Source organism: Sebastes umbrosus, chromosome 15 (genome assembly GCF_015220745.1).
Source record: "Sebastes umbrosus isolate fSebUmb1 chromosome 15, fSebUmb1.pri, whole genome shotgun sequence".
NCBI classification, from domain to species: Eukaryota; Metazoa; Chordata; class Actinopteri; order Perciformes; family Sebastidae; genus Sebastes; species Sebastes umbrosus.
In genome coordinates, this window is record NC_051283.1 from 20,549,370 (window position 1) to 20,575,916 (window position 26,547).

Sequence of the window (26,547 nt, forward strand, 5' to 3'; positions counted from 1 at the left end):
CAGGACTATAAAATAAATACTACATGACCATGACTACGTCTCATACACCATCTGTGTACCTCTGCAACTTTAATATATACACTGCAACTGATGTGTAACGATAAGTGTATGATTGTAATGTTAATATCACGCCCATGCGTAATGACTTTGTAAAACCTAAACGTGTTTGATGCGTATAATCTACTGCCTAAATAAATGTCTTGCACTGTGTCCTTTAAAATGACATATGGGGTCATATGTACGTGAATCTTTTGGATAAAACAGTACCGTCATCTTTTCAGCTGTTGATATATCACATATCTGCTCAGTGAATAAGCAAGGAGCTGCATAATTGTGTACTTATTTGTTTTGTTGGTGTGCTCAGTGTCATGTGTGTGCCTCCGGTAGACAATTTTACGCTCCTCTGTTTTATGCTCCGGAACTAACCGCCTCATTGAGGACATCAAAGTTTTTTCTAATCTCAATCTAATCTGAAATCGTTAATGCACACAGGACATGGTGCTGATACATAGTGAGTTCTAATTTTAACCATCACTTCAACTATTCATATCTCTTCTTTCATCTGTGAAAATGGTACCGTGGTGTTTACTCAGGCCCTAAAGGGAGAGGGCAACAGGGGATGCGTTAGCTACCCCTGGAATGGGACAAGTTCCCTCGCTTTTTCTTTGTTAAAATGTTCAAACTCCATGGTAAAAAAGAACAAATATAACAACGTCAATACATACCAAACACTGATTTTTTATTATATGAAATGTTTACTAAAATCCCATGTGTCAGAGAAAGAAAATGTATCTTTGTTAGCTGAAGTTAAATCATATGAGCATATACAGTAAGATGTTTTAGTGCTCAAACACTTGGGTTTGGTGGGTCAAAATGGATCTGGAGCTGCAATGATTAATCAATTAGGTGTTAACTATTAAATTAATTGTCAAATATTTTGATTATCGATTAGGTGGGAGTAATTTTTAAAGAAAAAAAAGTAAAAATTCTCTGATTCCAGCTTCTTAAGTATGAATATTTTCTGGTTTCTTTACTCCTCTATGACAGTAAACTGAACATCTTTGAGTTGTGGACAAAACAAGACATTTGAGGACGTCATCTTGGGCTTTGGGAAACACTGATCGACATGTTTTTTTACCATTTTCTGACATTTTATAGACCAAACATCTAATGGATTAATTGAGAAAATAATCAACAGGTTAATCAACAATGAAAATAATCGTTAGTTGCAGTCGTGAATGAATTGATTTGCAAACATCGGGTAAATTGGTCTTCTCTGATGTAAAAACGACCACAAAACTTCTGCTTCTGTCCCTGCAAGCCTATATATAATACAGAGCCTTCGGTATGCTCTCATTTTGTGTCACGCCCTGTCCATGCTTTTCTCTCTCTCTCTCAGGATTTGACAACCTGCCATGTTGAAAAGGAATGAACTTGTCACCCATTAGGATGTCCTTTCCTGTGCTGAGTGGAAAGGAGTCAAAACATGGGGATTGAGTTCAGAACATGGCAGTTTTCCTTGAAAACTTTCAGAATCTGAACGGTCTTTCAAAGGAATTGAATTGAATAGAAAGCACGTACTCTAAGTCTGCAACATAAAAGAACACCTTACTTTAAGTCTCCTTAGTTAGTATTTATAAGCAGTATATACATGTTTAGGGTACAGTAAGCAGATAGAAGTGTTTATTAATGTATTTGTTAACATCTATAACTCCTCATAACCAGATGCTGGTGTATGAACAGATAATGAATGACAATACTGTAAAACATCGTTGTAATTATATAAAATACGTCTTCATGTCGGAACTTATAATTGTTGACAAATACTGCACATTCATAAACACTTAGAAATGTCTGCTTACAATTACATTATAGTGTGTTAAAATCAATTTGTTAAATATTTATACAGCTCACACATGCTAAATAGGATGACTTAAGGTAAAGTGTTACCAAAAGAAAAACATATGACTTTATGTTTGAGGTTCTATGTGTTGCATTTTGTTTTCTCTACGTATTATGTGTCTAGCAAATATCAACAGGGGTTGCTTCAGGTAAACAGCACACAGCGCACCTGCTCAATTACTTCTGCATTGAAAAACAAAGGGTTCTACCGAGGGAGTTCCTGCTGTCTGAATGTCTTTCTTTCTCACATGGCTCATACCCACAGCATGTGGACTTTTATCTGACATTTAGTAAGTAGCCAGTGGTTGTTATTTACCTTGTTCATTTTTCTGCACTATAGATGTCAACACTGAAGCACAGCCTATACATTCTCACATACCACCTGACCCCACACACACAGAAACACAAACACATACACATAGAGACACTGTCTGACCTTCATAGTTGAGCTTGAAGCCGTGTGCAGAGACGGCAAAGTCACTGGTCAACCTCAACGAGAAGACGTTTCCTGTACTGGTGACAGGGGGAGGGACCTGGAAGCCTGTTAGCCTGTAGAAACACAGAGAAGAGTATGTTGACATTATCAGCAAATTACCAGACACATTAAACATTCATGAAAAACAATAACCCCTCTATTGTTGACTACACAAAAGGCCTTACAGCTTGTTAACCTATAGCAACAAAGAGATTAGCATATTGATGTGGTAAGAAACCCAACAGACACCTTCATCAGGTAAACACAAAAAGAAGCGCATATTGTGCCTGGAAGAGTGTAGAAGATATTTGTGACAGCTTTGACTACCCTGTGATCATTTATTTTATTTAAGGCTGTCAAAGTTGAAACAACGTATTAATGGAAATTTGCTTTAACGCCACTAATTGCTTTAATGCATTAACGCAATTCGCTCTTTTTGAGGTTGAAGCAGGCTCAGTTTTAAAATGAAAATGAAGGTACTGGCATTTGAAATTAGAAAACCCAAGGAATCCACTCTAGCTTGTCCCGAAGGAGGCTAAATAACGCTCCAAACTTACTCTAAATTATTGCGAGAAAACATTTTCATTGCCATTTTCTAAGGGGTCCCTTGACCTCTGACCTCAAAATATGTGAATGAAAATTATTATTCTGTGGGTACCCACGAGTCTCCCCTTTATAGACACACTGACCACTGTTGTTGCCTGTTGGGCTGCAGTTTGCCATGTTATAATTTGAGCATATTTTTTATGCTAAATGCAGTACCTCTGAGGGTTTCTGGACAATATTTGTCATTGTTTTGTGTTGTTAATTGATTTCAAATAATAAATATATACATATATTTGCATAAAGCAGCATATTTACCCACTCCCATGTTGATAAGAGTATTAAATACTTGATAAATCTCCCTTTAAGGTACATTTTGAAAAGATAAGAAATGTGCGATTAACCACGATTAACTATGGACAATCATGCTATTAATCGCGATTCAATATTTTAATCAATTGACAGCCCTAATCTTCATAACTGGTCAATTAACCCATACTATACAATTCCAAAAACTGAAATGCCTGTCATACTTATTTTATTACTGAAATTCTATACAGGTTATGTTGTTAACTTTTGAATGTTATCCACAATCTATGCATTTTACTTTCTGTTAAATCAATTAATCAAATACAAAACATTATCTTTGAATACATTTAGTGAAGTTTAATACAAAACGTGCATATTAGCTGTATTTTCAAGAAACCGTGAGACATCCATAATGATACTTCCAGTTTGATTACAGTCCGATGTTACATGTCTGATGTTTGCTCTTACGAGTACCGCTGCCTGGCATAGAGCCTCTGGGCAGAACACAAACAACTCTCCATTATTATTTGAAAACACAAAGAAGGGCTGCACCAAACCCTACTACTAGATAAAATAATATATATTTAAATAAACCAAGCCACAAGATCAAAGTATAGCAACAAAAAAGTCAAGTAAGGAGGCAAAGCCGCCTTTAATCTGTACTCCACGTTTTGAGTGTGTCCTCCAAAAAGAAGCTTGCCCACTGTCCAGGTATGCATTCAACTTTTAGACTCCTTGAGTTAAACGGAAGAAGAGAGAAGGAGGAATGGAAGGCCAGCTTTTTTCCAGGTATGGACAAGAGCCAAACCTTTCTGCCACTGCAACACATTTTTTTCTTGTCCTCCAGCTACCATTCTTCATTTTATTTCGCCTCCCTCCTTCCTTCCTTTTCCTCCCTTCCTCTTTCATCTCTCCTCCTCCTTCTCTTCCTCTTACCTCAATTCACTCGCACCAGCCTTTCCTCTAGCATTAAGTCGCCTAGCTTCTTCTTTTTCTTCCCCTCCTCCACACTTTCTCTGCTCTTCTCTCTAGCCCCTTTTTTTACGCAGAGATTCCGCAATACTGCCGTAAAGAAGACCCGCCATTACGCCCGTTTCGCTTTTTCACTCTGAACCAAACAACGGCGGCATAATGCTGCCCCAGTGTGTGATTTTAAATAGCATGCCAGCATTTGCGGAAGCAAAAGAGGCGTCACCTGTGACACAGGACCGTCTGCGTCTAGTGTGTGTGTGTGTGTGTGCGTAGTACCACAATGCCAGCTGTCCCTTTTACACAGACATCGATTTGGCTCTGTGACTACCTACAGTACACTGCCAGCTTAGCGGCAGAGCAACACTGCCCCCCCATTCCATGTCTGTACCTTTTACACACAACAGGAACCGTGCAGCAGTCCCACCTTGAACAGGCTGTGTGAAAGGGCCTACTGTGGCATTTACCCACCTAAATCAATCTTCTTCCTCTCCGCCTTTCCCTGGCATTCATACCTTTTTTTTTTCCTCGGTCTTTTCCATTTCCCTTTCCTACATCACCTCTCTTTTCAACCTACATTCACGTCCATCCCTCTTCTAACCCTACAGACCTTCTCCCTCTGGCATCTGTCTCTCTTTATTTATTACCTCCCCCTCCATCCCAGTCAGAGTGTGATACTTTTAAACATGGGTTAACATAAATCTCTCGGATCTTTCAGCATTACATGTGTTGCCTTGTTTATTTTATTGGAACTGATTCAATAGCTATCCATTAGATAGTCATTAGTTCCAGATTGTTCCTTACTTACTCCTCAGAACTGCGTGTACCGCATTATTAAGTGTTGTCTTCTTCCGCACTCAATGTGCTTCCTGCCTTATCTTTCATAATGCAAAGAAGAAAACATGTATATCTAACACTTGACACGGGGGACAAATCCAATGTTCTCCGAGCAATATGTTTACCTGTGAGTTGTTAAACTGGCCAATGTGATTGTGGCAGGAAATATGATGTCTGACCTCTACCCACCACAAACAAGGAAGCCTTAGACAACATGCATCTCCAGTAACGATTAAGTGTTTTTGAAATATTTTCAACATCCACATTCAATGCATTGAATTCCTTCAATCTATATTCTCCTGCCCCATCCTTGCCCTCATCTTTCTTCACAATATGTCCTCATCTTTTCTATCAGAAAAACAACCACAACCAACCATTTCTTTAAGAGCCTGCCCTCTCTCAGCCCCCTATCTATACATCCTCTCAACCCTTCGTTCATCGTCTTCCTCGCCCTCCCACCTTGCTTTCATCCTCCATTGTGGACCTATTTTATCACCTTTCCTCTAATTTTTTCATCTCTCAATTCTCCTCTTTATTTCTTTCAACCCTCTCACCTCCTCCTTTTCATACTGTACTCATTTTCTACCCATTTCTAACCTCTCTTTTCATTTTTCTAATTTTCCCTCTCCTCTCGTTTGCCATCTCCCGTCCCTCCTCCCATTTTCCTTTCATAGTTAACTTGAATTTGTTCCTCTCCTGCACATGCACTTTCCTCTAATCATTCTGTCCACCTTTTCTGCTCATCCAAACTGCGCTTCACCCCAAATAACATGCTTCTATCTCTCATGTCAATTTGCTTCTCCTTGTTGTCAGTTCCCAGTCTCTTTCAGTTGGCTCTTCTTTGCTGACTTACTCATTTTCTATTTCTTCTTTTTCTCTCTCATCTAGTCCAATACCACTCAAAGCACGAATGGTGGCCACTTTCTTAAAAGCACCCAACCATCTCTTTAATCTCACCTTCTGTTCCTAATCCATATCTTCTCTGTTTTTCTGTCTCTGCTGCCTTCTTATTTTTGGTTCATTCTCTCCTTTCATCTCCACTCTTTTAATATATCTTCCTCTCGCTCTTTATGCTTTAACAATGTGCTTTCATTTCTCTTATTTCACTGCCCTTGACTTTCTTTCCCCTTCCCTATGTTAAGACCGACATACAGTAAACACGTTAGTCATGATGTGCGTGTAATGAAGCACGGCTTGTCACAATGCTTTACCTCCAAAGCAAATGATCTCTGCATGTTCACATGCAAACTTTTCAGCTGTGTTACTGTAAACGCTATAGCACCAAAAACATATAGGCTAGATGTGTAGCAATATATGCAATTTCTGCAATCTGGCAATCCTGAAAGCAGAGTAAAATGCAAATTATTTGTAAAGGAAGATGTAGTAAAGCACGCAGGTTTGGAAATACTATCGGTGTGGAACCTTGGTGACCAGCCCCGTCTCCTAAAAATTATGCCAACATACAACTGAACTGCATACTCAATTACATTTGGAGGGAAACGTTGACGTTTGTCTGTAATGATAGTTCGCGGAAGGAAGCATCAAGTGACGTAGTACAACGAATGACGCGAAGAGCAGGTGACATACTATACAGAGTGACCGTTATTGAAAGTTACGTGGAATAATAACGAGTATAACAAGAAAGTCCACTATGTCTGGTTGGGAGGTGTGGTGGATGGGTCAAGCAAACACATGACTTTCCCCCAGGAGACCGCTGTTCGTGTCCAGTGCGAAAGTCAATGTTCACTGACAATCATTTTAAGCCAAATCATGATGTTTTTTTTACTAAACTTAACCCAGTAGTTTTGTTTCCTTAACCTTACAAAGTAGTTTTGTTGCGTTTTTAGTAGTCGTTTAAAACCATGATGTTTTTTACTAAACATAACTAGGATTGGGCTTCGGAGGTTGTTTTTTTGGGGAGATGTTCGTCATATTTTCTGCCTCTGAAGTGAGCCGCTGCTCTGCAGGCAGAGAGAGAAACAGCGGGGGAAAACAACATGCAGAGTCTGCATATTATATACAGTATATCTAACTCTGTGAAATAAGGGTTTATTTGGACCAAACCAGAGTTGGTGATTGCTGGAAAGACTAACCAAGTCTTTTTTTTTGTGAGTTTGTGTTTTACGATGCTGATCTCTCAGCTGAAACTACGGCAGCGGGGGAAAGGGAGTGAGTAGTTGTACCAAACAAGCATTTTTCACAGTAAACACTATTGTCAGAGGCGGTAATGTGTCACAAATAGAACAGTGGTATGAATTGTCATGGTCCATCAAAGAAATAGGCATGTCATAACCATTGCTAAATATAAATTAGTGGATGCTAGAATTTTAATCAGTGAAGTAAACAACTATAGTTGACAAGGAAACACTTTTTTGCTGCATTAAGTGTACAGTAGTTGCAGCATAAATGCACACTAATTAAAAAGTAAGTGTGACATAATCTGACCTGGGCAGCTGACCCGTTAACCAGATCACAAATCCAATTGCATCCATCTTGCATTTCTCTCATACATGCAAATCAGGGTGGGCCCCATTCTAGTCCAGAGGGTGGTGGTAACGCAGCTGTTCGGTAACGCCACAAGAAGAATAATTTAGCAGTTTAGTTGCATCAATTCCAGTTTATTATTTTTATATTACAACTATTCGTCAAGTGGCACAAACACACTGATGACCTGCATTAACAGACAGAGTTTTGTCTCGTCTCCGTGGGCACTCATGCCGCTCGCTCACCCATACAGATCACTGCTCTCACCCACACACATTATTCAGTGGTTACAACAATACAACGGCGGCTTGACACATCTTTGTCACATTTCAATTCAACAAGATGTGTTGTTCCAAAAGGCAATCACCACTAAAAATAAAGAAAATGGAAGATCCTTTTGAAACGTCGTGTGCATTCATGTTATTCTAAAGAGCTTCTTGATAAAAACACAGCAGGCATAGGAAAAAAAGCAAATATGGTGTTATGTAAATAAGCCTCGAACCATTCTCTTACGCTTCCTCTCCAATATCTTATTTGTAATGCTTCACTCCTGCAGAAACAAACTTTTAACACACACACGCACACACATACACACCCTATATACACTCTATTTCCTGTGTTACAATTTATCTTTGGATTTATGTGTTTTGAGATTTATGAGGTAAAACCAAAATTCTTTAACAGAAAGTGAAAGAGAGATGGAACAGATGGTGTCTGACATTCAAGGTCTTTTCCTGTGGGAGTGTGTGTGCACTGGTGTATGCATGTGCGTGTGCGTGTGTATGTGTGTGTGTGTATGTGTGTGTTTGTGTATAGAGTGAAATCACATTAGCAAGTGAATGAAGAACTAGCTAATATCAGCAGAGTGCTTTCTCTCACACACACATACACAAACATAAGGGGCGTCACACAAGATCACACACACAAACACAGATAGAGACGCACCATTCTCTTTATTTTCTCCAAAAAAGCAACCATGCAGTCTGGCTAATGCGATTGTCAGACACCCCGCACCCCACCCCCCTCTCGGTTTCTCCTTATCCCTTTCTCTCCTTCCCTTGTATCTGATGGTGTCTTTATTGCCGAGAGGGAAAGGAGATTTTTCATTATTATTACTGCCATGAAAGAAGGGGGAGACAGGGTTGAAAGAGATAAACTGTAAAAATAAAAGAAAAGAAAAAAGGATGGACGGACGGACAGAATGAGGCAAGTGGTGCAGAGTTGAGGTTTTTTGTGTCATGTTGAAAAATAATTTCTCGGATCAAATCATATCTGATGTGTACTGCATCGTTTAATCACATCAAAGAGTCATCTGATACGGACCTACAGACCATGCACTCTCGTATGCTTGGGATAGATATTCATGGAGCGGTGTGAGTGTCTGTCTGGACGTGAAATGAACCCGTTTCATGCATAATTATGTTTATATAGATTACATTTCACTTCACTTTACTGACAGCAACTATTTTCTGGCATAATGACATTGTCTTGCTGACCAGCTTTGATGAACATACAGTATGGATATCGATTAACGTGTTTACGTTTTTCTTTTCAGAAAAGACATATTACCTATAATAAAATATATAGTAACAACATTGTCATCCATAGAAGGGGGGGCAACAGAAATAGTCTGAGAAACAGTCAGTTTAGGGTGGTTTGGGGAGGGTGGGCTTGTAGTTGTAGTGTTCAAATTAACCTTGAACAACATACTAAACCTACCTGATCTAGGCACGGTATCCATCCTAAAGCCAAGTTCACACTACACAACTTTCAAAGTTGTCAGATCATAGTACTGTTCACACTACACACAACTTAATGTCTTGTAATCGTGAGTCTTTAAGTCATTGTGTTTTAAAAACTACATGACTGACCGGTGACAGGGGGGTCACAGCTACGGGCGTGGATTAGGTGTGTAATGACACGGAGTGGTAACTGTTCGTTCGAAACAACATTGGCGGCTCCTGAAGAGGTTAGCGTAAATGCCTCAATGGCATCAGTTATATCAGAACTGGAGCGTTATTTCTTTAATGAAAGAAGATAAAGAACGGCACTGAAAGCTTTTCTTGATGGAAAAGATTTTTTCCCTCCTCTACCAACTGGCGCTTCGGCAAGACTTTGATTGACAGATGGTTCATCCACCTGCCAAGGATTTTTTGAAAGTGCCTGCCCTTTTCCAAACAGTTTCCAATGACGGCTTCTCAGATGGTTCTGTGAAACGAACCATCTGGCGGGTCAGGTTACCACAATGTGCTCACTGTTACACAATCGAGCAAAGTCACAAAGAATGGTGATCAACAGCAAGTAAAATGTAGTGCAGAGGCACAGATTGCAGCAATTGAAACGCACATAACACAATAGTCAAATACAGGGCTGTCATGAACAGAGAGACAGATATTATTAAATTAAATCTTAGGTAGGTCAGGCTGCTAGGCAATACTGCTGGTCGAATCTGATATACTTGTACCTGATGTCACCAACCTTAAGGCCAAAGTACTTGTTAAATGTAAAAAAGAATTGGGTGCCAGTTTACATTTTTTTCTCATCAGAATTAATGGGTATAAGAGCTCAGTAATGAAGTCTGTTACTTTCCCTCAGCTATAGTGTCAGTATGTGTAGCTACCAGTCCCTAACCACCAAAGTAGCAGTACCGAGAGACCACTGGGCGTGTTTGCCTGTGAGCTATAGAAAGTGTGTACATCTGTGTGTGTGTGTGTGAGTGTGTGTTACGTGTACTTTAGTTTGTGTGTATTTTATTGAGTTGGTACTGACCTAAAGCTTGACCCCACAAACCAAAATGCTCTGAATCTCTTCTTCCTCCATCTTTTCTTTTCCATCCCTCCCTCCCTTCCATCCCGACTCTTTCCATTGGGAGAACAGTAACTGTGTCAATTTACTGACCATTTACTTTATTTCCACTCGTCTCTCTTTCCCGTGAGACAGGTAGCTTTCAACATGTACACCAAGAAAGCCCCACTGCCCACTGCCTCTCTTCATACTCTTTTCTCTGCTTGCCTCCTACTCAGAGCAATCATAGATCATATCAATAATACAATTTTGTCTTGTCTTTTGTGAACAGCAAAACTGAACTTTCTAGATTTTGCATGTTTTATACAACTATTTGGGGTTGAGCCTATATTCTTGTCCCATTTGTCCATTATTATAGTGTATTGGTGACACAAAGTAGTTGATTTAGCAGAGATGTGACAAAACAGATAGACAGATGAGAGGGATAAAGTGTGAGGGGGCAGTATTGTTTGCTCCATGTTTTTGGATATTTATATACATAATGAATGACTCATAATAATGAGTCATTACACAATTTCACTTTTTTAATGCCTGCAGAAAATAGATCTGCAACTAAATTTAGGATGAATTGGGAGAACACTTGTCTTATTTTCGTTTACCCTAAAGGGTCATGTAACTCAAGAGATGAATATCCATCAATCCATCCATCCTCTGTAACCACTTTTCCTATTCAGAGTCGTGGGGGGCTGGAGCCGTTCCCAACTGACATCTGGCGAATGCTGGGTACTGCCTGGACAGGTCGCCAGACTATCACAGGGCTGACACATAGAGAAAAACAACCATTCATGCTCACATTCATACCTACGGGCAATTTAGAGTCAACAATTAACCTAACCTGCATGTCTTTGGACTGTGGGAGGAAGTCGGAGAACTTCATTGTATTTATTGCTTAAGTGTAGAGTCCATTACATTAATTTGTTTGTGATAATTTTGTTTTTGGTCAAACTGTAGCACTATTACTATAAAGTATTTAACTGGTAGGACATGTTTCTTGCTGGTAACCTGTGCTTTTCAGACTGAAATTAATGTAACTGTCATGTATTACACCTGTGATGACATACTTGTTTTAACTTTATCTTTCTCCACTTAATGTTTTCTTTTGACCTCTGAACATTGTTAATATATGCAGATGATGCTGTGTTGTATCCTAAGCTCCAGTCATATAAAGATAAAGACAACGTACAATGAGGATACTTTGAAGTCAACCTGGCACTCAGTTTCTCAAATGTAGTGAAAAGTGAAAATGAAACTTTGACTATTTTTTTTACTCAAAATACACTCTCTGCCAAATCCATACATTATCTTTAAATGCAATTTATTCCAAAATGAAACCTGCCATATTTGATCCATTTAACAGTTACGCAGACTTAATCAAACCCATACACACACTCCGATATTGTTTTTTTAATATTTTGAATGGTGTATTTACTTTATTTCTTTAACATCAGTTTCTGTTATTTCATTGCTGTTTCATCATGCAGTATTTAGTTAATATTCATATCATCAGACAAACTCTCTCTCACACACACACACACACACGCACACACACACACACACACACACGCACATATCAAGAAACCATAAAGTTCTTTTTTTTTCAGACTAGGTGATGAATTTCTGACTTTGTGTTGAGCATGTTTCTGTCTTATGTCTCATCACTTTCTCTTGCCTATGTTTTACTGTGTGAGTCAAATAACATTACTAACGAATGTAACTAAACTTTCCTCGCAGGAGTAAGAGGATGAAGTGCATCGTCCACATTACTGACATTTTTTACTAAAGAACAATTTTACACTTAGAACATGGATTTAAGATTAAATAATAAGAGTGAAGGTCATTACTGAAGCACTTTAAGAAGATGACCTGTCATTATCTTCGGCACTAAAATATAACTTAATTTGTAACATATTGTAAAGGACGTCATAGCTGAGGCACCAAACCTTCTCTGTTTATTCAAAGGGAGTTTTTCAGGTAATAACTCTAATGAAGGATCATAAATAAAGTAAAAAAGCACATCAATACATCAAATTACTCTACTCCATTAATACATTTCACCTGAGAAATAGAGGTTAAATGCAGTTTAGCATTAGTAAACTAGTAAACTAGAAGGGGACTCGAAGAGCGCAGAGCTCCGTCGAGGCCATGCTCTATCTCGCAATGTTATCGAAAGTGAAAAATAATTTGTCTGTCCGCTCCGTGGTTCGGATCCGCTCCAAATTTAATGGGTTCTTCCTGTTACAACCTTCCATCAAGTTTCATTCAAATGGGGCCGGTAGTTTTTCCGTAATCCTGCTTGCCAAACAAACAAGCCGAACCCAAAACATAACCGCCTTGCTGGAGGTAAATATTCAAAGTGACATGAAAAGAGCATTGTCCTCGTAAAAATATGTCTCCTCCTTCCCTCTCTTCCACTTCATGTCAGTAGATTTATTTCCTCTACTCGTGTCCAAAGTTCAGGGTCTGTAGTGAGTGACTGATTAACAACACTAGCCTGACTGACACACACACACAGTCATTTTTCAGTTTACAGTACATGTGGTCAATAGTCACTGGTGTGTCTTGTAAATCAGTCATTCCCTACCCCCCTGAACTGTGTCTGTGTGTGTGTGCCTGTGCATTTGTATGTGTGTAGGGGGGGGTCCTTGACTGTGGTGACATGCTATCCATTAAATTAGTCACACACACGTAAATTCACAAGATACAGAAACACATAAACACACGTAGGCCCCCTGGCCAGGTCACCCTTACACCCCACTCATTGACTGGCTCCATTCATCACAGAGAGAGAGAGAGAGAGAGAGAGAGAGAGAGAGAGAGAGAGTGAAGGACAGAAAGAGATGTTAGCTCGCTTAAGTCTCTAAAATGTATGAGTTAAATCAGAGTGAGAGGGAATCATTTTGTGTAATTGATTCACTGCACCATATCATATTTGTTGAGGCAAAACTAAAATATTTAACAATGAGACTGAACAAATATTCAGACTCAATGACCTCTGAAAACACACAAAAGATGAACACGCACACATTGATTCACAAAAATGGCAGAGTACACCTCCTCAACCTTCATACACATATGCTTGAATGCACATGGACACACACACTCTCAGCGACACCAGACTCAGGGTCAGAATGGGAGAAAACCAATTTCCTTCCAGCAGATAGCATTCAGTGCTTCTAGCATGGCATTGTCTGTCGGTCTTTATGCATGCTAACCAATGTGCATGTGTGCCTGCGTGTGTGTTTATTAAATTTAGAAACTTTGGCCTGCATGTGCGGTCCCCTTTTATCTTGCCGTATGTCATTAGTGAGCACCTACCTGCTCATACGCATGTGCATGACCATATATGTGTGTGTCACTCTTTGTCACTTAATAGCACCCAGCAGTGCAAACATCCATTCCTTCCAATCCACCCTCAGCATTGCTGTGATGCCCAGGGATGATAAGCTCTTTTGTGGTGCATCGCGGCGGCGGGGGGGGGGTTCTCGTCTGTGCACCCCCGGGGAGAGACACTCTGACTGGGGTTGAATAGTGGATTAACCTCCCTGTCAGCCACAGAGGTTCCAAGACAAACATGCAGCAACTCGGACTGACTTGAACACATTAAAAGGCCCGATCCATAACTGCGGAGTAGAATACTGGCTCCTCTCGTGTTTGCATGCAGATTTTGTGGGATCTTCAACATGTTTGACTGTGATTGTCTGTCTGAGTTGAGCATATTAACTTTTTGTCAACACTGGAGCATTGTAGGGCTGCGAAATTAATCGAATATTAATCTCTATCGCAATTTTTGGCTTCCCGCAATTAAATGAACATGATCGACTGTGATATTGACTTTTAAAATGAGTGCTCCGCTCAGAGAAAACTCCGCTGCATATCAAATCAAGTGCTTCTTAAACTAACAGCCAGCCACCAGGGGGCAATCGAGACATCCTGCATTAACAGCCTGTAAAAAAAACGTTCCTGAATGTTGCAGCTGGAGTTCAGAGGCGAAGAGTAATGTACAACAGAGAGCAGACGGGAAAAACGGAAATGCACTTAACTCAGGTGAAGACAAACCTTATTTGAAGTCGTATTTTGATGCAACAATGGAAGGACAGGAATGTTGCACAACGTTAAATTGAAACAGTGCTCCGTTGATTTAATTGTGGGTAAAACATTACAATTTTATTTTGCTTCTAGTAGATGCACTGTAAATAAGGACCAGTCTTAATTTTATGCAAAGATTTGTATAACAGCAGGAATGTAGCACAACATGGAAGTGAAAGCAGAGCTCTGTTTATCTAAATGTGAAATTGCAATACAAATATTTTGTCCCTAAAATCAATAAACAATCTCAATCGTGATCTCAATATTGATGAAAATAATCGTGATTATTTTTTTGGTCATAACCGTGCAGCCCTAGAGCATTGTCACATCTCTCTTAGCATTGTTACTATTTCTTTAAACATATCTCATATAAATATTTATCTGGCATAATCTACAGATGTGTGTGTAAAAGTAATTTTCACAGATTATTTAGCAAATAGGTAGAAAAATACATTACACATGCAAAATAATCTTTCACTTGTCACTATGCCAACTTGTATACTTGGACTTGGTTTTCCTCATGAGACTTTCTATGGTAACAGCAGACAGTATCCCTCCTTTGTTAAAAAACTAGTTACTTCCACTATTAAATGATAAATGTTGTGAACCTCCGTCCCTCTGTCTCTCTCTGTCTTTCTCTCTCTCTCAGTCAGTTAGATAGATAGTGAGTGTGTGCTGCCCCTCTGAGCTAAAGCTTGTTTAAGCTGCTAGCTACCTCATCACTTACTATTAAACCTGACACAGAAAGGGGGCAAACAAACACGTGAATGCATATTCTGGAAGTGACACACACACATTAATGTGGTGATGCACACAAATGTCGTGTGTGCCTGCAAGTGCACACCCCTGTATTTTGTAGATAGGTAGAGACAGATTGCATGAGTCTGCTGGCATTTAAAGGGGAGGTGTCACGGCTGACAGCACCTTAAAGGGACAGTCAGTGGAGAGATATATGGATGGAGGGAGACAAGGAGGAGAGGATGAAATGGGACGGCGCAAGACAGAGGGAGAATGTAGGAGAATAAATATGATGGGAGAGGACACACAGATACACACTAAAACACACAGGTTGAGACCCACACCAGAGCAGCTACACATTCTCTAGCAATTGCATGCAAAAAACATATCTTGGACATTTTTCAAGACATATTTAAAATTCTTTCCTCCAGTTACCTGACATTTATAATTGAATATTTTTGTAGGCCAACCAGGAAGTTAGCATCACCCTGGTTTCCTCGACAAAAAGCCAATGGGATTTTTCCATTTGATTTTTCATTATTGCATAAAATAATCTCTGTGGCAAACAAACATTTGTGATACACAACTTTTATGATTTTTAAGTGTAAATGCAATCACCGAAAGTAAAACGCTAACGTCAGGCAACAAACGAACTACACCACGATCACATGACTTTACATCACCACCACTAAGCTAAAGGCAGGCTAGTGTTTGGTGTGATGACGTTTCATTCACGTTTAATTTAGCGTATTTTATGATGTAGAACAAAACGTTAAAATCTCTTACACCACAGACTCTTGAACCACAGACCTTATTTCAGACATCTAAATTAAAAAAAAAAGCATTGACTTCCAGACAAGGGAACAGGAAATGCCATAATGCCAACTCATTTCTGGGTTTTAGGACGCATTCCTGCAGCACTCTACAGGACTCAAGTCTAGTGAGCTGGTAATATTCAATCTGAATGAGTGAATCACCCGACTATTTCTGTAAGTAGTCACCTTTCATTCGTTAGAACATTTCCCTTATCCTAGGTCAGATCATTTGAGCTACCTTATCAGTGCAGCCCTTTAGTTATCTGTATTTCTGTTGCCAACGTTGAACCTGCTAGCCGTTTTTATTCAGTTTTGACTGTCGTGTTTGACTGCCTGCCAAGCAAATGAATACAGACAGTATTAAATATATCTGTCCTGCCTTCAGACTCTTCTTTTGCTTTGTACAAGGCTTGTCTACCCCTCTATCTATAATTTATTAATGTGAAATGTGATTAATTAAACCTTGCTAGACAGAGCTTAAAGTGAGCTCATGGCTTGCTGGGAAACTCCTGTAAAATGGTTCACTTTCAGTGAGGCACTTGTTGGCTCGAGATGATATTAAGTTTTTTGAAATGTTAGATTGTAGAGGTCAGCTAGTGGCCCCATTGTTATCTTATCAATGTTTCATGTTTACTGCAATAAACAACCTTGTATTCCTCTGTGTGTGTGTGTCTGTCTGTATTGAGGAGTATAACCTTGCCTGCGGTAATAACTATCTCTTTGACTTGTTAGAGGCAACAAACCACACAACACAGTGTCACAGAGCCAAATAGCAGACGCACGCGCACACAAACATTAACAAACATACACACACAAGCAGCACATAAATGTTGGCAAGCACGTAGTTGTACATGCATGTACTAAGCGAATGGTTGAATGTTAAAATGGCTTGTTGCCTGAAGTCTTTTGGCCCATTTTTCCTGTTTATGTGAAATAACTTTTACACAAATCCAAATTAAAAACAAAGGCAACAAAACCACAGGCATATTTCCCACACCCTTATGTTGTCTGTGTGAAGTCTTTGGATAAAACAAAAAGTACCAAATGAAGAATGTGATAATCGTAAGGCAACACATTTAAACTAAAAAATCAATTATATTTTCAGAAAATAAGAAAAAAAAAGATTACACTTACAGCAAATTAGAATGCAGTTTTTAGAAATGTGCATTGTGAAACTAAATTTTGCCTTCAAGCAGTGATGAGAGTCGAATCTTCTGAGTGGAAATCAAAGTGTAAAGAGCAGTTTGGGTTTCCACAAGCTGTTACTAGAGCTTTGGAAATTGCAGAGATCCACTTGATGTCAAGACCAGATTTTGAAAAATTACAAAGAATACTAAAAGCATACAAAACAATGGCCCGCACCACGATTCAGTTAATGACTGAACAGCAGCTGGCAGTATGGCTTACACACACACATACACATTTCCGGGAATTATGTTTAAAGAAACGGGCAGTCTCTCTCATAGCTAAAGTTCCTTTCTAAATTGTTCACCTCTTTTGAGCTTTCCAATGGGTGAGTGAAAAACTCAAGACTCATTAAGATGAATTTGGCAGTCTACCAAAAGCTTGATTCCAACATATATCATGGATATATATAGAATAGAGGATGTGCAAGGAGTTTAAGTCTAACTTTCACAGTACTGTGGAAAGCTATAATTTGCAGCTTCTTCTCATCTTTGCATGCATCACATCACCCAACCACACCCATTAATGAAGCTGGAATACTAATGTACACTCATGTATATGGATTAATGATAATAATTATCTTTCCCATAATATTGTGAGGTATCTCTTTTCGTGTGAACATTCGTTGTGCACATGTACTATGAAATAGTTTTTTTTGTCCTTACATGTGCAGTTAGTTACATGGTTTAAAAAGATGAAATGGTTGAAATGTAGAATTTATAATTTTACACATAGACAATTGACTCATTGCTGTGTTGATTTCTATTGTGTAGTAGTACTTGTAAACTACATATGTGAGAAAGTTCCACATGACATCCCCAGTTCCCTATCATAATTGAGAAGCCTTAGGCCCTATCCACACGTGTACAGATATTTGTAAAAACTGGTATTTTCTTGTCCACATGCAAACAGAGTTTTGGGTCACAAAAAACGCCTTCTAAGGTGCAGATTTTTATAAACTCTGGTTACTTTATATATGTGTGAACATGTAAAACAGAGCGTTTGGGAAACGATGACGTCCTCTCCTCATTTTGTGCATGCCTATTGCTGCTTTGTGTAATGAGCGTTGCACCAGAAACAATCACAAAGATGGTGGACTACCGGCCTTTTTACATTTTGTTAGCACTGCTCGGACTAATGCGACTTGTAAAAAATGTTACTGTCACAGGAGGCCAAAGCAGGGAACACATTAAACATATCGAGGCTGAATGTTTTGGGTGATTGAAGGCGAGGTTTTGAGCTCTCAGAGGGGTTATGGACATTAACCTGAATGACCTCCCTTTCGTCAAGTTAAGAGACAGTTGAGGACAGCAGAGTGATGACAGTCGTGCAGTTCGACCAGGAAACCCAGCCCCCCAAGAACACTAACTGTTATCGAATTGACTGTAATAAAACTGAAGGAAAGGGAGTGAGAGTGGGTACCAAATTTCCTTGAACCTTAACTTGTGATCTCACTTGTGGTGACATTTAATATTACGGCAAGCGGAGCATTTGCAGTCATTTTTGCGTTTGAGTGTGGACAGAGATGTCTGTATACATGTAGACAGGGCCTAAGAGATTGGGCTGACACTAGACCAGTCTCTGTCTGCAGAAAGCAGCACTAGAGTGAAATGGAGTAGAACGTTTTAAACTTCACAGTCAGGTTAACATATGGCCGCTCTGCTTCCTGCTCAATTCCCACTTCACTACATGCTTTGATACCATATACTAAACTTGTGGACAGATGGGGTGTTTGTCAGTTTTAATATCCAAATAGACTTTGTTCTAAAGTTTTGTTTAAAGCTAGAAAATACAGTATAGCTTCTATCTATAAAATCACCCTGAGGTGCTCTCAACCGTAAAGTCCTGTTATTCATGGGACTGGCTTTGGGGGATTTTTTGATAACTACAAATACCATTAACGCAGTGCTAAATAAAAGCATTAATATTCACAGCATTTACAAAGGTATAGGTAGAAACTCTTGAACATAGGATGTGAGTTAAAAGATCTGCATGTACTGTGTAGCATACTAAATAAATAAGACTCACAAATGGTAAGTGCAACGGGTATCTGGCACAAAGCCAGTGAATGTCTTCAGTTCCTGTGCAGACCAAGACATCAGTAGCAATGGGCCGACCAGAGTCAGTGACTTTAATATGCTATTGTGTGAAAATAAATGACATTCTTCATTCAAAATTGCTTCTTTAAGGATCAACTCTAAAATGGCTTTAGCCGCCAATGGACATTTAAATGCCTCTTTGTGTGTGAGTGTCTTGAGGTCGCCACTGTGTACGTGTGTGTTTCCGTGAGTGTGTCCTACTGTGTTAGTTATAGCCCCAGGGCTCAGGCCAAATTCTGTCATCTAGTTTTAATGTTTAATAACACAAGGCTGGTACACAGTACTGCATACTAATGACTTAGACAAACACACACACACACACGTGCACGCACACAAAACCACACAAAAACGACCTATTAGTCTGTTGGAGCTTACAACATTTTTAAGAGCTGGGAATAACAGTGGTCATTATAGAGTAGAATGACATTTCACACACACACATACACACACACTCACATTATATAATTCCCATGGTCCAGTGAGGATACACAGCCTATAATGGTCAAGTGACAGACGGTGATTAATTGATACATCAACAGAGTGTGTGTTCACGCATGTGCATGTGTTTTAAGGTCACTACATGGTCTTTTAATGGAATTCTTGTATTTCTGTCTTGAAGGATAATGGAGAGAGCAATAGAGCAGAGAGAAACACATTGTTCTCACTCTCTCTCTGTCTCTGGGCCTTTATGTCTCCGTATGTCTCTCTGTCTCTGACTCTCCCTCCGGGGTGGAGATTGAAAGTGTTTCTAGACCCCTACATGTAATCTTTAAATATGTCCATCTACAAGTTTGAGTGCACACATAAGCAATTAACCACATGGCTATATTAAATGTAATTTCCATGTACTGTATATCAGTCCAAGATGGGGATGAAGATGTTGAGATAAATGTGCCCATCAAGTTAGTTACACGTTAGATGAGATTTTGATGTCATTATATCTTCATTCGTCTCATTATCTATAAGTTTTACACTGCAGCGCTAACTTTACTATGGGTGTTTTGTTACAAACTTCTAATTTATGGGACGGGTGGGAGCGACATGCATCTTGAAATGGATACATTTAATTTTGCCTAGTATGAGTTAAAGTGGATTAAAAAAATAATGATCAAAATCAAAGCGGTGCAGGCTGTCACATCTTGATTTAGGTACTTAGTTTGAGCGATGGTGTGGAAACCCTAGATTCTACAATTTCGAAAAATGCAATTTAAAAAAAATATCTTTTCCTATTCTTGTTGTAGTGTTTATTTCTGCAGGGACAGCGCACCATTAAAAGTAATTGCACCACAGTTAGCTACAGTAGTTAATTTACATCTGTTGTCCCTGGGCAAGCAGACAAAACAAAAAAAAACAGCCACAGAACAACAAACAGGCCTACACTACATAAAACAACACAATACATAAAAGAGCATCAGTGTGAGATAATAGACTTGGACACTCGCTGCTTGGTCAATGCCCATGTCTTTCAAATTTCTCATCCCCAATTTGTAATGCAGGCTTTTTACTGAAAATGTGAAGCCTATTCCAAAATAAATCATAAGCAAATCAGCCATCTCACACCAGCATCACTATCCACAGAATAACACAAAATAAAAGCTTAAAATGACCAGTGTCACAGCTCTGCACTGCCTAAGCCATATTTTTCAAATGTGGCATCACACAACCATGTGGTGAGGTACCAATCATCACCTGTTGTTGGCCGCTGCCTAGAAAGAATTACAAATCTAGTCTTGTCTCAAACATAGGCTCTGAAGACTATTTTTACATACAATTTACAGACCGACACAACAACATTGGTTAATCTGCAGTGGTGGTGTCACTTGAATGGGTCAAAGTTCATCAGCCAACCTGTGTGTCCATACTTAGATTCCTCCTGGGTTAAGCATGGGTTAGACACTGCCCAGCTTTTGTAAACAGACGTCTTATAGACTAAATATAATGGCATTGACATTTAACTCATAATTTAATTGACTTCCTAAAGAAGAGCAGAGAGTGAGAGCAAGAAATAGAAACAGAGCGAGCAGGACAATACGATTGAGTGGGTGAGCATGAGAGAACTAGAACTTCACTTTATTTCATTCTTATGTAAAGCAATTCTTTGTATTTCTGTGGTATAAAAAAAGAGGTGTATGGAACTGCTATTGAGTCTGTTAATGCTGACAACCAATGATTAACCTTTGACAGCAGTCAAAGTTGGTTCAAAGTGGTTGGGCATTCAAAGTAAATCGGTGTTACTTGTATGTCTCCTGTATGAAAGGGTTACACAAAGATAACAGACCCCAGTGCTACCTGAAGCCACGCACATCACATACTGTGCCTTTTTTTTTGCTTTCTTTAGCATATCTAAGCCAAACTGCAGTTTAAGCTGTCATGAGCAACATTTTCATGTAAGGAATGATCAGCAGTGCTGTAAAGTAAGACAGGGTCACAGACAGCCAATTACTTGGATGTGCACTGAATCTGAGCCTCTAGGGAAGTTTTATAGTTTTCAAACGTTTATATGAGTCCAATGATCAATTACACAGAACACCGACAGGACTGCACAAACTAACTCAAGAGGTAGAACTTGACAGTATCTCATAGCCTGACCTACAGTGTATGATAGGCCAAAGAAAAACAACACAGAACATATTAAATTAAATAGAACAGCATACCCAAAACTTTAATGTCAATGAATGATAGTTCGGATTTTTTGAAGTGGGGTTGTATGAGGTAGTTATCCGTAGTCAGTGTATTACCTACAGTAGTTGCAGGCAGGTGTATCAGCACACAAGCTAATCATGTAAGATATACTCCTGTGGATGACCACGTCAGCAACGTGTATTTTAGCCACTTAAAAAAGCTTAAGTGTACGCTATATTTAGATTATTTTCACCACTTAACCTTGCCGTCAGGCGGCCCTTTCTGACGGGGAACTGAGGCCGTTATAACCATCTATGCTCCCTTCAGAGCCACCAGACTCCTTTGACAAAAACAATAATTTAACCTCGCAGAACATAGGAGTTGCTGGTCTACCGCTGCCTCGATCGGTTAGTTTGTTTGTGTTATTGTGTGACTGTGGTGAACATCAAATTACTAAAATTTGTGTTTTTGTCAAAGCAGTCTGGTGGCTTTGAAAAAGAGCATAGCTAACGGCCTCAGGTCCATGTCAGAATAAGCTGTCGGACGGCAAAGTAAAGCGGTGAAAATATTCAAAAAAGAAAAAGTGTACACTTAATTTGATATTGATTTTTTATTTTTATTTTTTTTTTGGGGGGGGGGGGGTTACCTGTCAGCAAACACTGAGATAGGAGAGAGTCAAAGTAAATGGAGTGTTTGTGGCATGAAGCAATACATTTGATACATTTATCATTTTAGCTATTGCAACATGGCTGGTCATTTAGCTAGCAAACAAATGTTTGAATTCTATAGATTTTTTTTATCAACAAAATAGATTTTATTATGATTACGAATATAGATTTTCCTTTCACTTGCACAACTAATTTTAGTGGATTTTTTTTAGTATTACAGAGCTTGCAATTCCAATCACAGGAACTAAGAGGTAATTATTACCTAATAGTTATTGAATTTCTGGCTAAAGGAATGCTAGTAAGTGAAATTAGCTGCTGTAAACTTTGCTTGGGTCTTTGACTAGAATAAAACTCTATAAAGCAAGACGCTGAATCGTCCTGGACAACAAATTAATGTCTAGTTCCTAAATGATTAAAATACACCAACTATTCCTGCATTTTTTTGAGCTAAAGAAATAATATGACGCTTCTCTACTGTAACACAGACAAAAACATAGAAGGAAAAGACAAAGCATATATGTATAAAGAAGGTCCGCATTCATTGCTGTCTTCTACTGGTCCAGCACCGGCCTACTACGGTTTTGGATGTGCGTGACCACCTTACATTGTTTAAAGAAGAGAGAGACACAGAGGATATTGCAGGCGTAGACACACTAACACATGAGAAGTTTCAATGAAGCAGTGCTGAACCAAGCGAGAGCACCATCTGTAACATTTTGTCTAAAAGTGGTGGTGGAAACAAAAAAGAGGTGTGGGAAAACAGAAACAACGTGCCCACAGTGTGAATGAGTCATTGTTGCTGTGTCTCGCTGTTTGTGTTATGTGACATACTAAAGGGAACGATTCCTCTGTCGTCCCACGTCAATGTAGAGTACTGATGGGTTCAGTGTTCAAACTGAATGAGTCACAATAGTAGCGCTTCAGTGTGGTTCTCTTCATATAATGAGAGAAACATGTCTCATCCAGCCCACACAGTTCACTACTAAACTCACAGGGACAGCGGGTGTCTACGAGACGCCAGCAAGCCGTTGTTGTCTGAACAAAAGCCACACACCTATGAAAAGTGTGTTTTACAGAAATAACGACGGTGTGCTTATTTTATCACTGACAGGCACACATTTGAAACCTATGAGGGCTTTTTACAGGTTTCGAGGGCCACAAGAGTCCAAACACTGATTATCACATCAACCTGAGTGAGGAAAAGAGGCATTTCAAGAACAAAGACATCATATCCCCAGAGGCATTGTGTTTTTCAGTAAGTCCATTTTGTGGCTCAGGTGAATCATCTGTTTGAGGATACTAACTCAAAGGAAACAGCGCTGCACAGATCAGTTGACGCCATCTCAGAGACAGGAACAACCACAAACAATAAAAGGGGATATAAAGAAATGGGGGGTTCAGTACGAGACAAAAAAAATAGCCAATCATAGTAGATATCTGGTGTTGTTGTCAAATACTGGAGGGGGAAGTATCTGAAAGCTTCAAATTCTCTAGATAACAACATTCAACTCAGAGGCCAATTCAGTGAGAAGAATGAGACAAAAACAACTTCTCCTTTTACTTTTAATCCTTGTTTTTTCTTCGTAGTCTGTTCATCCTACATACTGTCTACCCCTTTCCAGTTCTCTCCTTTCCCCTTCTCTCCTCTAGTCATCCCAATCTGGCCTCTCTCGCCATCCATTCCTCTGTTTTTTTTTCTTCATCTCCCCATCTGCCTTTGTCTCCCTCTCTTTAATCTGTATGTATTGCCAGGCAGTGTCTCCATTCCTCCCTCCAGGGGCAGTGGGCCAGCTCTGTGGCTGATCATAGTGATCCCTCCCTGAGGACCAGTCTGCCTGACACCTAGGTGACTGCCCTGGGGGAGCTGTGTGTGTGTGTGTGTGTATGTGTGTGTCAAGGGGCTAATGGGCAGCTTGAGGGGATTACCAGCTTAACCACTAGGATTACTGGAACTGCACACGCACACAAACACACGCAGACACACACCTATGCACACAGGACTGTCAATATTACCAGACGGGAAAGTCATCCAAGGTATATTGGCTGACTTGTTCTGCCGCCCTGGTTCTCATTAGCCTGCTATCCAGACAAACAGGGTTAAGAAGATCCAGCCATGACCAGAAGCCTGTACTACAAAGTGAGTTCAACATAGCCAGGGTATCTTTTTGTTAGCTGGCTTAACTAACCCTAACAACAGCAATCACACTAAACGGTCCTTCAACTCAGTAAGTCAACCCAGGGTTTCTCAATCTGGCTATGAGCGCGTTCACATAAAGCAGCATATGAACGGTTGGCAGACGAAGAACAAACTATAATATTAGAAAAATGTGAAAAACGTATACACATAATCCAGGCTAAAAGCAACACGGTTGCAGCTGCCAAATGCAGGAAGGACAGCTGGCACAGTCGCAGACGTGTGAATGTGTAAATCAACAGACTTATAATATCACTGCCCCATCTAGAGCAGGACTAGATCTGACTATAATTACACCCGTGTTATTCTGTGTCGCTTAGATGTATTCTTAAAGAATATAATAAAAGATACTTTATTCATCCCCTTGGGGAAATTGTGGAGTGTATGACCATTGTAGCCTTATTCTTTCATCTGCAACCCCGGCAGTGTGAGACGGACTTACACACCATAAAAATACATCTAAGCAACACATTAATTTAACGGAATACACACATGTAATTATAGTCAAATCTGCCTAAATGGGGCAGTGATATTATAATCCTAAAAAATAAACACAGTTTATTATCTATTATCTATTTCAAAAGTACAATTTGAAATTGACAAGAGCAAAAGGCCACACAAAAGGCAACAATCTAATGTCACGAATATATTTACAAACTCATAGAGTAATGACTCCACAGTCGGTATAACTTAGACATACATTGAATTTGTACTGCAAAAAAAAAAGTTTGTTAACCTCTGATGCTGGAACAGTGCCCGAAGAACTGCCAAAGTGTTAATGCTTTAATCATGAAGGCACATCTTGCTGTTGCCAAGAAAACTCACAAGCTTCACTTTTTCTTATTTGGAAAGCATTACTTTTTACAACTCACACACACACACACACACACAGACACACACACACAATTGCCTTGTTTATTGCCACATTGAGATTTGCAATGACAAGCTAAAGGTTTCAAGACTCGTGCCAACTTCGATAAGTGTTTGTGCGTGCCTTGCTCGTAATATGTAAAGCCACTTATGAATATTTATGAGAATGGTAGGCACTCATCTTTGTACTTCCAAGTGAGTGGTTATATTGCCAACAAATAGCAATTTGGCATCAGACTATAGGAAAAAATGGAGTTAGCAGTCTCTCAAAATATTTGTAAAAAATGTTCGAAGAACACTTCTCTCAGTTATGACTTATTAAAAGGAACATTATGTACCCTCATTATTAGAGAAAGAACAATACAAACACTCCATATGTCAAAGTTTCTACAGGTAAAATAAATTAATTGAAAAATGTGCAACTTTGGCTTTGATGCAGCCGCCTGTTGTCAACCGTCTGTCGTCTCACTCAATGTCCCGCCCCACGGCACTATCTGAGTGGTGACACGTCACATGTAATAGCCAATCAACACTGAAGGATACTACTACAGACGGGCAAACACAAACACAGACTGGAGCTGCTCCGGTGAGGAAGCTGAGGTGTGTGTTGAACGTAAGGCAAGTTGCAAAAAACACCCACAGTTTCTGCTGCAGTCTGCCGTTAGTAACAACCGCCTGGACGCGGGCGAGAGATGTGACACGAGACCAGATTATTATATTTTACAAAAAAATGCAGTGCAGTGACGATGCAAACATTTCATACACCAGACGTGGGCTATAAAACGCAGACCTGCCGATGTGCATTCAACCTGCGATGGAACCAGCCGTCACTCTTGTTTGTCACTGTTAGCAAAGATGATGTCAGCATGAGAAGAGCAATGGCAAACATATGCTTAAAGGCATTTAAAGATTTTTTTTTGTTGGAATTTGTGTTAGGCCTATTCTA

At 39.5% G+C, this 26,547-nt stretch overlaps 1 protein-coding gene across 3 annotated transcripts in view; it reads right to left on the reverse strand.

The window, feature by feature from the left end:
* The window catches only part of LOC119502743 (CUB and sushi domain-containing protein 3-like), a 407,722-nt gene that overhangs the window by 273,298 nt on the left and 107,877 nt on the right, over positions 1-26,547 (reverse strand). For all 3 annotated transcript variants that reach the window (XM_037793920.1, XM_037793919.1, XM_037793918.1), the window contains exon 3: positions 2,339-2,451. In XM_037793920.1, the coding sequence (XP_037649848.1) occupies positions 2,339-2,451 (113 nt within the window). The remainder of the gene's footprint in view (positions 1-2,338; positions 2,452-26,547) is intronic.